We start from the raw sequence: 14,954 nt of genomic DNA, 5'->3' as shown, positions 1-14,954 counted from the left end.
AACTCAAATTAAATGTTAATAGATGGTCCTATTCGTGATTAGAGAATAGCCAGAATTTGTGGCTTAAATAAAAAATAACGAATTTTAAAGCAAGCTTAAGTTAGCTTGAAAGGCTAGGCTACACAGACACAAAACGCGCAAGTCGTCTTTAAACGTCGGCGCAAGTCTAACAGCCAGAAAAACGCAACGCTGCAGAATACTGCGCTCAAGAAAATGAATTCGCAAACGGGGCCTTCAGCAGGCGGAATACGCTCTGATTCTACCCTCTAAAACTTTCCTTAAATACTATATCCTTTCTATATCATTTGAATATACGCGAACTGGAAATTCACATTCTGGCAAGAAAATGGAAAACGGACAGTAAGCGTTTAAAATCTAGTAAAGGGATTTAACGACAGTAAAGCAAAAAGACAGTAAGCGTAGTAGAAACAGTGACAGTAAAGCGATTTAACATAAATTAACTGGTTAGTAAAATTAAACTAATTCTTTGTAAATTTATTTGATTAGAGTATTTCATTAATATCTGACCGAGAAATTGAATAAAAGAAATGCAGTTCAAAACATTATATAAAAATGCGTTGATGAAGACGCTAAATCTTCGTTTTTTTAAGTGTATTTAGAAGTAGGTGAGTAATGATTTAAATATATATTGAATTATACAACACTTTTGGGAAAAAAGAAAAGTTAAAGATTAAATTTTTAAAAATAAGATTTTGTTCACGCTGCTATAGTAATCGACCTTATTATATTCATAACGTTACAATTTAAATTGTGAGTACGTTTCAAAATTAAGTTCTGTTAATCGTGTGAATTTAAATATGATTTTGCAGAGTTATACTACATCTCTTTTAAGTTATAATATAGAATTTATACAATATTTTACAACAGCTACTTAAAATATAGCAATATTTGTATTTGTATATTAAATAACAAGATTGCAGAATCCTTTTGTGAACGTGACCCTCGATATTGTTTACAAAATTTTTTAGATGCAATAAAACGCGTGTTAAAATTTAGGAAAAACTACTGAATAGTAATTCGAGTAGAGGTTAGAATGCTAAGTGATTTTTAGTCGAAGAGAGACATTAGGCCCAAATAGGATATTAGCTTCGAAAGGACATTTTGCGTCGAAACACTTAAAGGAGTTATATCACGTTTCAAACTGTTGCCACCAAATGCTATCTCCCTGTATTGTATTCAAGAAATTCAATAAGGTAGAATTTGCATGACTGTGTGAAATTCTCTCGTATTTTGAATTGTATTCAAGAAATTCAATAAGGTAGAACTTGCATGACTGTGTGGAATTCTCTCGTATTTTGAATTGTATTAAAGAAATTCAATAAGGTAGAATTTGCATGACTGTGTGAAATTCTCTCGTATTTTCAATTGTATTCAAGAAATTCAATAAGGTAGAATTTGCATGACTGTGTGAAATTCTCTCGTATTTTGAATTGTGTTCAAGAAATTCAATAAGGTAGAATTTGCATGACTGTATGCGATTCTCTTGCATTGTGAAAAAACAATGGTACCTCAAGAGCCATCAAATTTTGAATAATAAAGCCTTCACCCGAACATGGGCAGACCAAATTTGGAATTTTTATGTTATCTATTTCATATTTCGGAAAACTTATTATTGAATTAATTATTGGTGAATATTTGATTAAAAAATTCAAATATTTCAAAGCGAGCAGTGGCAACATGATAAGGAAATAAACTTTCTCATCTCCAGCGCGGAAGACTGTCTTTCGGAATTTCTAAACATAAGCAGTTTTTAAATATTTTGTTATTTTGCCGTTGAATTGAATTTTATGTGGCGTAATCGTCATGAACGTGATATTTAATAGGTACAGTAAGCGCCAAAACGTTCATAATAGAAAGAAAAAAAGTTTTGTAAAGCCGTCTTAGTAAGAAAGTTGGACATTGATACGATAAGCTGGGAAAAGAGTGGAAAAAAAAGCAGAAAAATGCATGCCAACAACTAACTCTACTTAGGGAACACGAATCGTATACTGTTAGGCTTCTTCTAAATTTTAGGTAATTTTGCTGTTGAACTGTATATATAGTAAGTGTGAAGAAAATGATGCTTAATGATAAAGCTAAAAACAGGGGGGGGGGCGGAAACATAGCTTAGTAGGCGTACGTATGACAGCAGACTGGTAGGCTACTAGCTCAACGATTGCGTAAAAAAAATTAACCAACCCTTTTGGGCGAGCATTCGGTTTCTTTTATAAATTTAACTTGGTAATGAAGTTAGCACTTTTTGTAAATAATTTTTTTATATACTGAAAAATGGAAATGATATTTATTATAAATGATGAGTGATCTGCTATGTTTTTTGAAAACGGCTTTCTTGTGATTTCTCTCGGTTAATACACAAACATCCAAATCTGTTGCAAAAGAATCTTTCCACTAATGATTACGAAAAGCTGCTTTCGGTGTAGTCTCTGGAGCACACTGAGTCTGCTACTTGCATTATTTTCGATTTTATTCGATGGTACTTTCAGAGGTTTCCCCATGTGTAATCTATTTGTTGACTAATATATCTCAAAAAGAAACGTTCTGCTAAGTAGATAGCTCTCTCCAGTTTTTCCGTAGGTAGTTGTCTTCGTATTACCAACTTACTGTTAAAACCTTACCGGATGCAAAAGCAAAATCAAACTAAGTAGATTATTAGATGCATGTAACGAAACTTTAGTAGTAAAATTTATTCATTTTTTTTATTTAAATGTGAGAGATTTTATTTTTATTTTATTTAATTTTTAAATAAATACAGGGGGGCATAAAATAGCTTCTCCATTATATGAACCCTTAGCGGCCTATACGATCAATCAATCGAAATGAAATTTCAGATTTTGTTATTTGAAGGTCTGAGCTGAGATTGTGATGATTTAAAATAACAGAGCTGTCACGGTTGCAATGAAAAATCTTCAAAAGTTTCAAAAAGCAACAGCATTTATTTCCTTGCGTTTTGATCAGCGTACTGAGAAACCATAAATGGATTTGGAACGATACACTTATGAGGAAAATTCCTGGCGTAAAAGCTTTGCGAAGAGGAGAGGGGAAAATTATTGGAATTAAGGTTTTCAACGTGTACAGCGTTTCAAGATAGAGTCATCTTCTGTAATTTTGCAGTTTCTTGGCCACCGCGATCCCCCGACTTCGCTTCGATATGGATGTCTGGCTGTGGGGTTATCTGAAATATGAAGCATCTTTCAAACATATCATCTATAATATTTATAGCATCTTTCAGTTCTGACAAATCCAGGAGATTTGTCAGTATTGAAAGATGCTATAAGACGTGAAGTTATACAGATTTCTCCTGCGATGTTACGTTCGTCATTGTTGTCAACAGTCTCCTGCATGTAATGCGTTATTGTCCCGCCGATGTGCAGTTTGGAAAGTCGTAATTGCAGTAAAAGTTTTTTTTTTTTTTTTTCTGTTTGTTCGCTTGTGTCATCAGTGGTTCTACGTTGCAAGTCTTTAACACCGACAACTTTCGCCGTACGTGTACCGTTCCAACGCCATTTATGGTTTTTCAATGCACTGATTAACTCGCGCAAGAAGCAAATGAGTATCGCGATAAGAAAATTGCGAAATATTTTCACTGTAACCGTAACCACGAGAGTTCTTTTGTTTTAAATCAACAGTCTCAGGCGCAGAACTTCAGATAATAGCATTTGAAATCTTATTTCAATTGTTTGAGTGCATAGTCTGCTAGGGATTCACATATCGAGCAAATTTTTTTATGACCATTCTGTAGACAGGAGGTGTGCCTTAGACGGTCTTAAAAATGCAAATATACATAAATTATGAAATGGTACTTACGTATTATCTCATCGATCTTGAAACTCTCGCCAAGCAACGCCATTTAACAGTGCGATGGATAGCGGGATGTAATAACACCTTCATAACATCTGCGTCTTCGTTTCATGCAACCCCAATTTTATTGAACTAGCACATGAATCAACTGTTACTACTTTAGGTTTTCTCTAGCAAATGAATATAAAATTAAAAAAAAACAAATCTAGGAACTTTCAGATTTTATATTACACCCAAAGGGGCATTTTTTAACGTTTTGTGTGTTATTAAATATTTTATTTAATATCATGTTATGAAATGTTTATAATATTTATTTATTAAATATCATGTTATTGGTACTTAAACCATAAAATTCAATTCAACAACAATATCGCAAAATAATATTAAAATGAGCAAAGATTTAGAATTTGCGATACACAGTCTCGCACACTGGAGATAATTTGTTTTCCCGTACAGTGTTGCCATTGTTAGCTCTGGGTTTCTTAATCAAAATCTCATAAATGTTTTACAAATATGAAACCGACAGTAAAGCAGATTCCAAATTTGTATTTCAGATGCACATATTCGGATGGAGACGTATGTTATTCAAAATTTAATGGCGCTAGGTACCGTTGTTTTATCACAATGCCAGAAATATACATACATTTATGCAGATTCTTTATTATTTAATTTCTTTAAATGTAATACAGGGCTCTAATAGTGGGTGGCAACATTTTGAAATGTGAACCGACATTTATAGTGAAACGACGCAAAATTCCAAAACGAAATTAATATCCCCTTCTGGGCACATTGCGAACTTGTAATTACTAACTTGTTTGTGCTGAAAAGGTTAAAACTTAGGATTTTACAGAACAATAAGTAATAAATTATTTTTTTAAATTACAGGATCCTACGGTTAGGGAAAATAAGTATTAATCGAAATCGTATGATCAATTGAATACGGCTGATAAAAGAGTTACAGATTGGAAGAATTACCTGCGGAACGTTTGTAATCAGTGAGTCCTAAACAAAGTTTTCGGTAAAATCAGAGGAGCTTACGAAACAGTCGAATTAACAAAAGCTTTTTTAATAAACGCAAAGAAGAAACAGGTCGAGTATTCAGTTATTATTAAAACAAAAGATATCAGTTCTTTCAGAATACCACAGAAACGAACAGTAAATATTTATTCGGATCTCCATCAACTTTTATGATTTGACGGAGCCAACTTTTACGGTCGGTGAAATAATACGTAATATAAAATTTAAAAAAAATGATGTGTACACCACATGACTTCCTTGTACGAAATATTAAATTATACGCATTTTTTCTTGCATTTTATTTAAACTTATTGGATTGAATTAAATGTGCTTCGTCGATAGCGCATAAACCACAATAGAATAAATGCACTCTTTAAAACTCACTCTATTTGTTTACCATAGCGACACTCTGGAGCTAGCCTCACTTAACAGCGTTATATTTCGTTTATATTATAGCTCAAAATGTACAAAATTTATATCATTTGAAGAATTATCCAATCGTTGCCACATGCTCTATTCAAATGCTATGATAAATATAGAACGATGTATAAAGGGAATTAAGCAAACAAAACAAAAAAGAAACAGTTTTTCAGAGACGATTCAGTATCTCTCATTACATTCATTCAATTAATTCAGGTCATAATTAATTCAAAAGTACTTAAAACTCAAAATATCTATATTAAAAATTACGAAGTAAATCTTAAACACTTATTCCCTCGAAACAATTCCAGAAAGGATTAAGCATGATTTAATTTTCAATAATAAATGAAGACGTTATCTTTGTTGTTGCGAAGCTTAGTCTGTCTAGATTGGCAACAAATCTACCAATTTGCAGTTTCAATTGTAAACAAATATGTCCGCCACGTTATTTAAAAATTTGGATTAACCGCACTTAAAACAGCTTTTAAATTGTTGATAATTGTACAAATATTGCTTGCAGATTTACTAAAGGCATAAAAACCTTCGCCGGAAGATAAGAACAACATAATTCAATGACTTTTGAAAGCAAAAAAATGCACAATTTACAAACGCATAAGAGTAAAGAAACTGATATCACTGAGCCGGGTAACAAATTGGATTTATATACATAAATATATTTACAAACGTTTGGTGCTGCCGATTGCAACCAAAATACGATGTGCACATTTACATGTTATAGCAGTCCTATATACAAAATTTCAACTTTCTGAGGCTACTCGTTTTTGAGTTATGCGAGATACATACATACGTACGTACATACATACGTACAGACGCAACGAAAAATTGTCTTGAGAATTCATTTTAAAGCAATTTTATAATTTTTTTTTGGAGGAAAAGTGTCTTTTATTCTGTCCTTACGTACAGCTATCACGCAAAAACATCGTTAAATTGCATTCGATAGCGATGAAAATGGATATTTTCGTTGAAATATGTATGCTGTCTGAAACATTTCGCGATTACAATACTTCCTTTTTACTTCGTACAAGGGAGTAATTACAGAAACTGACATTTGTTTTGTGTTTTCTCTCTGTTGCAGGCAAAGGATGCGGATGTGGGCTACAACAGTGCGATTCGTTATGAAATTATTCGCAAGCCCGAAGACGCGTCTGTGAAATTCCACATCGATCCAGTGTCCGGGGTTGTGAGATCTATGGTGACATTTGCCCTCGATGGTGGTCGCATCTACGGGTTTGATGTGAAGGCCACTGATAGAGAAGGCAGTGAAAATGGCCACTCGGCTGTAGCCAACGTTTTTGTAAGTATCGTTTTCATTTTTCCTTCTTCATGCTTAGCGAACGGGATTTTTAGTTTTAATTTTATTGCCAAATTATTGAAAATATGCGTAATAGAAATAAATGCTGAAAACTTGGGCGATGTGTTAAGGAAACAGCCGCAAATTTAAAATTATATAAAAAATATCTATTATTGCAAGAATTTGAAAAAAATGTTTTATCATCGTTCAACTAACAACAATGAATTATTTATGATTTAAACATTATAAAATAATATCTTCGACTTGGAGATTAAAAGGACTTTGCTGATGATTTGAAGTTTACGTACATAAAGGTGTAAATGCTAAAATCATATTTTAATAGAAGCAGCATTATTTATTAACACGCAGAACTGAATGAATTCAAGAAGAAATATCTAAATGGTTTATTGCTTTTGAAAAGCATATTAGCCCGAATATAACATATTTAAAAGGAAAATGCCCTTCTGAAGAATAATACCAATCTTTTACAGTTTAATATTTGAAGAGTATGTTAAATCGGTTATTATTTATTCGTTAATTTTCAGAATTAAGCAAATCATATTTAATTAGCTTTCCTTGAGATATGGTGTTTTATAGAAATAACTTATATACCTCATATTCTCCCTTGTAAACCTCTTCAACAAAATGCCAGTTTGTTTCATCAAAACACTTTTGAAACGCTTTAAATAATTTGGAAACCATTGCTACGAATTTTGTTTGTAGATAAATGATTTCAGGACAATTGTATGTGAAATTGGTACATTTTTCTGTGTAATGTGACGTGAAACAAATTTTAAAGAAAGCTATGCTGGAAAAAAACGAATATAGGGGCAAGTCCGTTTAATATTGAGTGAATGAGAATCTCGGTAATTTGGCGAGATATCGCCAAGCTGACAACTTTGGCAACTTATTTTGTCGCCAATTTTGGCGAGAAACCGCCAAAAGTAGCCACGTTTGACGACATTTTGGTCCGGTTCCTGTATTACCGTAATATATATTGAAATTGAATAAATGTAATTGACCGCAAGCTGCAACGGTGATCCCACACTGTTATTGCTTTCCAGTAATTTCGAAAAGCAGAAAGTACTAGAAATATCTCGGCGGCCGGTATAAACTATAACAGTCTGGAGAGAGAGCATCTGAGTTCAGTTGCTTAGTTCTTGTTGCGAGTTGTAGTTCCGCGTGAACTGAGATGGGTCCGGGCTAGCTTTCTCTTAAGATGAGCTTTGCTTATTTGTATGGGTGACTCTCAGGCTGAAATGTGATGAATAACTCAGTTTTCAAAGGAACGAAAAATAAACCGATTATCTAAATTATCTTTTATGAAATTAAACAAGACTTTTGATCTTATCATATATATTATGTAGATCATCTCGCTTTGAAACTAAGTGCCTATCAATTTGTCACCTATCAATTTGAAGTTCATTGTGAAAGGTATGAAAATAAAATGAAATCATCTTTACGTTTTTGAAGCGTAATGGTAGAAGATCGTTTTGCAGTTTTAATTTTAATTCTTAATTTCTTTTTCAGGTTTACGTGTTGCCCGAAACAAAGCTGGTGCTTTTCGTCGCTGGTAGAACGCCATTAGCTATTGAACAGCACGTAGACAAGATTTTAAGGTAAACCTCCAATCACCTTTTGAAGTAATTGTTTTGATCAGTACCTAAAACTCAAATATAACGTACACTTAATTCTTTTAGATATATAAAATATGAATTTTTTGAATAATTAAAACCCTTTCTGAAGATGTCTTTCGTTCAAATTAAATGTTAACTAAAACAGGTTAAAAACTTTGGCAGATAAGTAATATTTGACATTCTAGAATATCGCATCCGAACAGTGAATTTTAATTCTCAACTTTTATCTATGCAGAAACTATAATAAGATTAACTATGAAAATATGGATTTATTCGCAAGTTTTTAGACTATCAAAGGCGATCGCCTTTGGTTCGATAACTAAAGTCTGAAAAGTGAGAGTCTTCTTATTTCATGAATCTGATTATGTTATTTATTTACGAGTTGTATATATACTTATGATAACTATGTTGCAATTAAATCAAAATGCATTATAAATATATATGTCTATGATAGTAAGTAAATTATTATTAAATCAGTAATCATTTTCATTATTCATCATATATCTTTTTCAAAATAGGAAATGAGCATAGACCGACATTTACAAAGTTTATAAAACACTTATAAGAAGGGAAAAGATTTTTTTCTAACTCAATAGACGAATTTCGTAATCAACTTATCGTACAGCACCATTTTTCACACTACGAGAATTTTCACTCGCAACACTTTTGATCAAGTCCTCCACGGGGTATTCTTTCCTTTCCGTGTAGTGCCTAATAGCGAATCTTGTAATAAAATATAATAAAATAAAAAATTTAAAAAATCTGAATGGTTTCAGATTTTAACGGTCGCCCAAAAGAAGTTTGTTAAGACTTTTAATGCTTTTGCTGAGCTCGCTGTTTACCATTCTGCTGTTACTCTCACTCCTAGTAACCCTATATGGTATTTCTCCTGCCTTCTTCGCATGCCTTCATGGTGTGGCGGTCTGCACGCTGGGCGCGTATTCCAGAGGTCCGTGGTTCAATTCCTGGCGAAGGCGTTGCATAATTTTTCATCTCTTCTGCTTCCAAAAAAAACCTAATGTCTCTACACTGGCGCCCGAACTAAAAAGGTATTTGATGATGATTCTCTTCACCCAGGATTTGGCGATTGGGTCCCCTAAAAACCCCAGTCACCTTAAAAAGGGGGAGTATATAATGTATTTCTCCCGCCTTCTTGGTGTGGTGGTCTGCACGCTGGCAGCGCATTCGAGGTCCGTGGTTCGATTCCTGGCGAAGACGTTGCTAATTTTTGAATCTCTTTTGCTTCCAAGAAATCCTAATGTCTCTACAACCCATTTTTTTTCTCTTTTTAGCTTTATTTTTAAGCATCATTTTCTTCGCACTTAACGCCATATGCAATTCAACAGCAAAATTACAAACATTTTAAAAGCAGCTACGTTTATAATTCCCGATGTAGAGTTAAGTGTTGGATACATTTTATTCTTTTTGTTTTCAATTTTTTTCTCAGGTTATCCTACCAGTGTTTAGTTTTCTTACTAAAATGGCTTTAGCGCTGAAGATAAAAGTGTTTTTTTTTTAGTACAATGTTGCCACTGCTCGCTTTGAAATCCTTTGTTAATTAAAAAATTCGTTAAATTTTTACAAAATAGGAAATATATTATAAAAAAATTCGAAATTCAAAATTCGGGCTTATTTGCACCCATGTTCGAGTGGAGGACTACGTTATTAAAAATATTGATGGCTCTAAGAACCGTTGTATTTTCACAAAGGGAGAAACGTACACATATTCGTACAGATTCTCCATTATTAAATTTTTTATGAATTTTATGAATATTATTTAAAACATAATATAGGGCGGTAATATTTGGTGGCAACAATTTGAAAAGTGATACCCCGTTTATAGTGATTAAACGCAGAATACCGTTTCGAGACTAATATTCCTTTCGGGACTAACGTTCGTTTTGAGTTAATAAAATAAAAACAGCCTCTTTTATCAGACGGAATATTCCGCGATTCCATTATTCTGTTTTCATCTGTTTTCAATAACACCTTTCTTGTGTAAAAGCGTAATTTTTTTTCTAAAATTGACAGTGCGTGATTCCCATTATTTATGAAGCTTCTTAAAATGTGAACTAATTTTTTATCGAAACAAATAACATCTCCATAACCAAAAGCTACAGACTAAATAAGCAGGCGACGTAAGATAGTTGAAAACATATGAGCAAGAACAAAGAAATTTATAACACTTTCTTATAGACGAGCACATTAAATACTTATTTATTCATAAAAAATAATATTTTGTACTGCTTCATTGAAAAAAAATTTACTGAGCTCCCTTGTGGGTCGCAACATTTATTTCGAAAACTCCTGCCGCAGAGGAACTCTTTAAAAAAGCTTTGATATCTGAGGACGTCGTTGCTTTAGACTCCTTATGACTCCGCTACTTAGCGATCTGAAAAACTCTATATACAATAATCCAATAATTGTTTTCAATGATTGTCATCTGAGTGGAGACTTCATCTATGTTTGCTTTAGCCAACTTATTAGTTTATTTCTTTTGTGTGTATGCAACAGACACATGGGACTTAAAGCAAAACCACACCTTCTCACATGGGACTTAAAGCAAAACCAATAGAACAGATGAAAGAAATTTCGTTTTTCTTTCTTTTTATATGTCTTTTTGTCTTTTCATTTTTTGAAAATCTTATACAGTTAGAAACTAATATTTTTAACAAAAAATTATCGTTTTATACGTTAGGTGCGCTAAATGACATTTCTTGTTCATTTTAACAACTTAAAGTTTAAAAGAATGCTTTTAGCCAATCTTTCTTGGAAACCGTGTTCGCTTAGTTCTTTCCTTTATTATGATATCAAAATATTAGTATGGCCAGTATTAAAATTTGGTCTGGAGAATCGGCTTAGGTGAAAATGTGATATAGAATTTTTACTACAAACTGGAGCTGTAGATTTTTTATAAGTCAATCAGCATCTTTCTACTACTGACAGCAACTTGAATAACCAAAATCCCATAGAATCCCAAAGGTTTAGGTAATCATACTGTAGAATCGGTACTTACTGTCTAGGAATATGATGTCTGTAAACTTACTTCTTTTGTGGCTGTCTAGGGGTTAATAAAATAGTCCGATTTATGAAAAACTCGATAATTTAATGAAACATGAATAGTTGCTACAAACTACAAAATGATTATATGTGTAGAAGGATGTATTTACATAGATGATATTTACAGATGAAGAGAATCGACCGTCTTTTACATGTAAACACCTTTCAATCGCATCATCGTCTTAATGGCGAAATCGTCTGACTTCTATCATCGGAAAAGTAAAAGATTTATTCTCACAGCTGGTCGCGTCATCCGATTATAATGAACGATGCCATCCCACAATACTATAGTGTGCAAATCAATTGGGCCAAAGAGATTTTTACACAAAATTTTAAGTTTCTTGCAGGCCATCAAAGAAGTTTTATCTGCAATTTTTATATCTGGATATCTTCTTTTGACTGCTTAGAACGGGTTTAAAAAATAATGTAGGATTATTGCAAGATTTTTTAGCTTGTTTCTTTGAGAAGTGGAAGCTACCTTTGCGTATCTTTTAAATACATTTTGCAATTGTTCATTTTAGCGTACTAAAATGGATATAACGTCTCGACAAGAGAGTTTAAAAATTAATAATCACTCACCCATGACTGTAACACACATTGCTTCCGCAGCTGGTATTGGAAAATCGAACGTGTCTCGAATTCTAAGGGGACACAATGAAACTGGATTATTTTATCTAGAAAGGAAAGGCAAATATAGAAGAAAAAAGAAAACAACTACAAAATCTGATCGACTTATTTTCCGAGATGGCATTATTAATACAAAAAAGATTGAAAAGACATTAAAAGAGAACCTATTATGTATTGGTGCTGATATTCATCCTTCAAGCTTGGAGCTTAGATTTCCCGCTGCTGGTTGGATAGGTGAGAGAGCTTATTAAAAACAATTTTTGACCCGGCAAATGAACCAAAGCGTTTATTTTGGCTTAAAAATTACAAATTTTGAATCAACAATGTCTGGTAAAGGTCATTTTTCAGCGATAAGAATCCTTTAGCTTACACCTCTGAGGTGTCCGCCGATAACATCGCGGACGAAAACGTCGCGGAGAAAACAATGTAAGGCGAAAACGTCGTGCTACAAAACATCGTGGGAGAAAACATCGCAGTTCTAAAACATCGTGGTACAAAACATCGTCGTCGAAAATAAAGCGGTTCAAAAATTTCGCAGTTTAGAAACATCGTCGTCGAAAATATCGTGGTAAAAAATAAAGTATCTACAAATCATCGCATGACGATAACATAGCATACCTGCTTTTTTCAGGTTTTAATAAATGTAAATGGATATTCCCATAATGATTTGTGAGCGCAAGATGTAAAGAAAGATAATTTTCAATTGCACATTTTTTATTAACTAATAAATTTTTGTTGAAAAAGTAAGAAGGAAGCTTAAGCATAGAAAATTAAATGCAAATTATAGGTTATACCTTTCATGAAAAATTCCCATTAAAAAGTTTATAAAAATGATTTATTAATGGCCTTTGCTAGTTAACTATGTCGGTTTAGAATTCTATTAAGTGCTATAAGTTGCATTAATTTTCTATGCTTAAGTTTCCTTCTTATTTTCTCAGCAAAAATTTATTAGTTAATAAAAAATATGGAGGTAAAAATTATCCTTCTTTCCATCTTGCGCTCACAAATCATTATGGGAATACCCATTTACAGTTATTAAAGCATGTCTGAAAAAAGCATGTCTGCGATGTTATCGTCATGCGATGATTTGTAGATACTTTATTTTTTACCACGATATTTACGATGACGATGCTTTTAAACTGCGAAGTTTTTGAACCGCTTTATTTTCGACGACGATGTTTTGTACCACGATGTTTTAGGACTGCGATATTTTCTCTTTGCGATGTTTTCTCCCACGATGTTTTGCAGCACGACGTTTTCGCCTTGCGTTGTTTTCTCCGCGACGTTTTCGTCCGCGAAAAACCTATCATTAAGATCCGTAAAATACCCTCAAAAGCAAATGTTTTGGGGTTTTTTTTCACTGCAAATGGCACCCAAAATCTAGTTCCTATTGATGGAATGATAAATTCGAGAAAGCATATAGAAATTTTAAAACATAGGATTATGCCATTCTCGAAAACTTTTGCAGGAACATTTCAGCATGATTTGGCTCCGTGCCGCAATTCAAAATCCATCAGAAGGTTCATGCTGAGAAATAAAATTATTGTGTTAGCTTGGCCAGGAAATTTGCCATACTCAAATCTGACGGAAGCCTTGTGACACATTCTTAAGGAAAATCTTAGCAAAATGGATTGTACGAAAAAAGAGCGCGTCATTAAGGAATGCTTTAAAAATACGGTTCAATGATAAAGAAGTAAAACATATGCTCACAAGACTAGCAAAGCCAGTGCCTAAGCGCATTATTAAGGTCATCTGTGGACATATTTCCTGTTAATTTTATTATTATCACTGTATGTGAAGGTATGCACATAAATTATAAAAATAATCGCTTTGTTCCCATTAATTTGAGCGCTATAATACTTTATGGAAAACTTCCTGTGGATCATGTTATTAAGTCCAAAGGGACAATTAGCAATGAAGAACTATTAATTTCGTTTTGACATTTTGCGTTGAAAACTTTAAAAGGCTGTATTACGTTTCAAATCGTTGCCACCAATTATTATCGCCCTGTCTTACATTTAAAGAAATTAAATAATGAAGAATCTGTATAAATGTATGTATATTTCTCTCACTGTGATAAAACAACGGTACCTGGAGCCATCAAAATTCGAAAAACGTAATCTTCCGTAGAATATGGGTATGTGGGAGCCCTAATTTGAATTTGAAATTTGTTTTTTTATCAATTTCAGATTTTGTAACGCTTCAACAAATTTTTGATTAAAAAACTCAACGATTTAAAAGAGAGCAATGACAACACTGTAGGGAAAAAAATTATCCCCAACGTGCGAGACTTTTTATCGGAAATTTTATAGATATGCTCAGTTTAAAATTAATTTGCTATATTGCTGTTGAACTGAATTTTATGGTTTGAGTACGTTGATCATGATATTTAATAAATAAAGGTAACACACAAAACGGTAAAAAAACGCCCGTTTGAACGTAATTTAAAATCTGAAACCTTTTGCATTTTTTTATGCTTTTTTTTTTCTTTCTTAATTTCTTTCTTTTTAAAATTTTTTTAAAATAAGCATAGAATATATAGTTGAAGTTTTAATTAACTTACACTTACTATATCACAAAATGTTGTCGATTATAGATAGCAATCATGCATTCCTGATAATAATAATCCAATATATGATAGATGAATTCTAATTCCAAGAGAAATGCTTTTTGCTTCATTTCATGTTCGCCATAATAATTTTCTCTGCTTATTCTTTCTGTTTGTTTCGTAATATAACAGCACAGTGATTTCATTTTCTTCTGTTATTGTTATCAAAATGAAGCGAAAAATCAACTGCCTTTCCGTTTTAAAACGTTTGCTATATTTCTTGCAGTGATTGTTACAGTTACGGGCGATTCAAAGCGCGTAGACATATTGAAACCTTTCTATCTTTCCTCTCCTATTTTTTGCTTCTGATAGCACTTACGGGTGGCTCTCTAGATAAGCTTATGGAAGGATGATAATTGCATTCTGAGTTCAGTTCTTGTATCCAGGGATGATTTTATGTTTTCCTGTGAGTAACATACATATGAGTTGCAAAGAATAAAATCTTCTGCACAGC

The 14,954-nt window shown here is 32.8% G+C and overlaps 1 protein-coding gene across 3 annotated transcripts in view; it reads left to right on the top strand.

The window, feature by feature from the left end:
- LOC118184145 (protocadherin Fat 4-like) overlaps nt 1-14,954 on the top strand; it is a 517,728-nt gene that overhangs the window by 455,036 nt on the left and 47,738 nt on the right. For all 3 annotated transcript variants that reach the window (XM_085819903.1, XM_085819902.1, XM_085819904.1), the window contains exons 59-60: nt 6,353-6,571; nt 8,099-8,187. In XM_085819903.1, the coding sequence (XP_085676029.1) occupies nt 6,353-6,571; nt 8,099-8,187 (308 nt within the window). The remainder of the gene's footprint in view (nt 1-6,352; nt 6,572-8,098; nt 8,188-14,954) is intronic.

The sequence above is a fragment of the Stegodyphus dumicola genome, chromosome 7, assembly GCF_044657685.1.
Source record: "Stegodyphus dumicola isolate Sdum_Otavi_A_Nest chromosome 7, ASM4465768v1".
In the NCBI taxonomy this organism is placed as follows: Eukaryota; Metazoa; Arthropoda; class Arachnida; order Araneae; family Eresidae; genus Stegodyphus; species Stegodyphus dumicola.
Note: the sequence above shows the minus strand (reverse complement) of the source record. Positions and strands in the feature narration are given on the sequence as shown.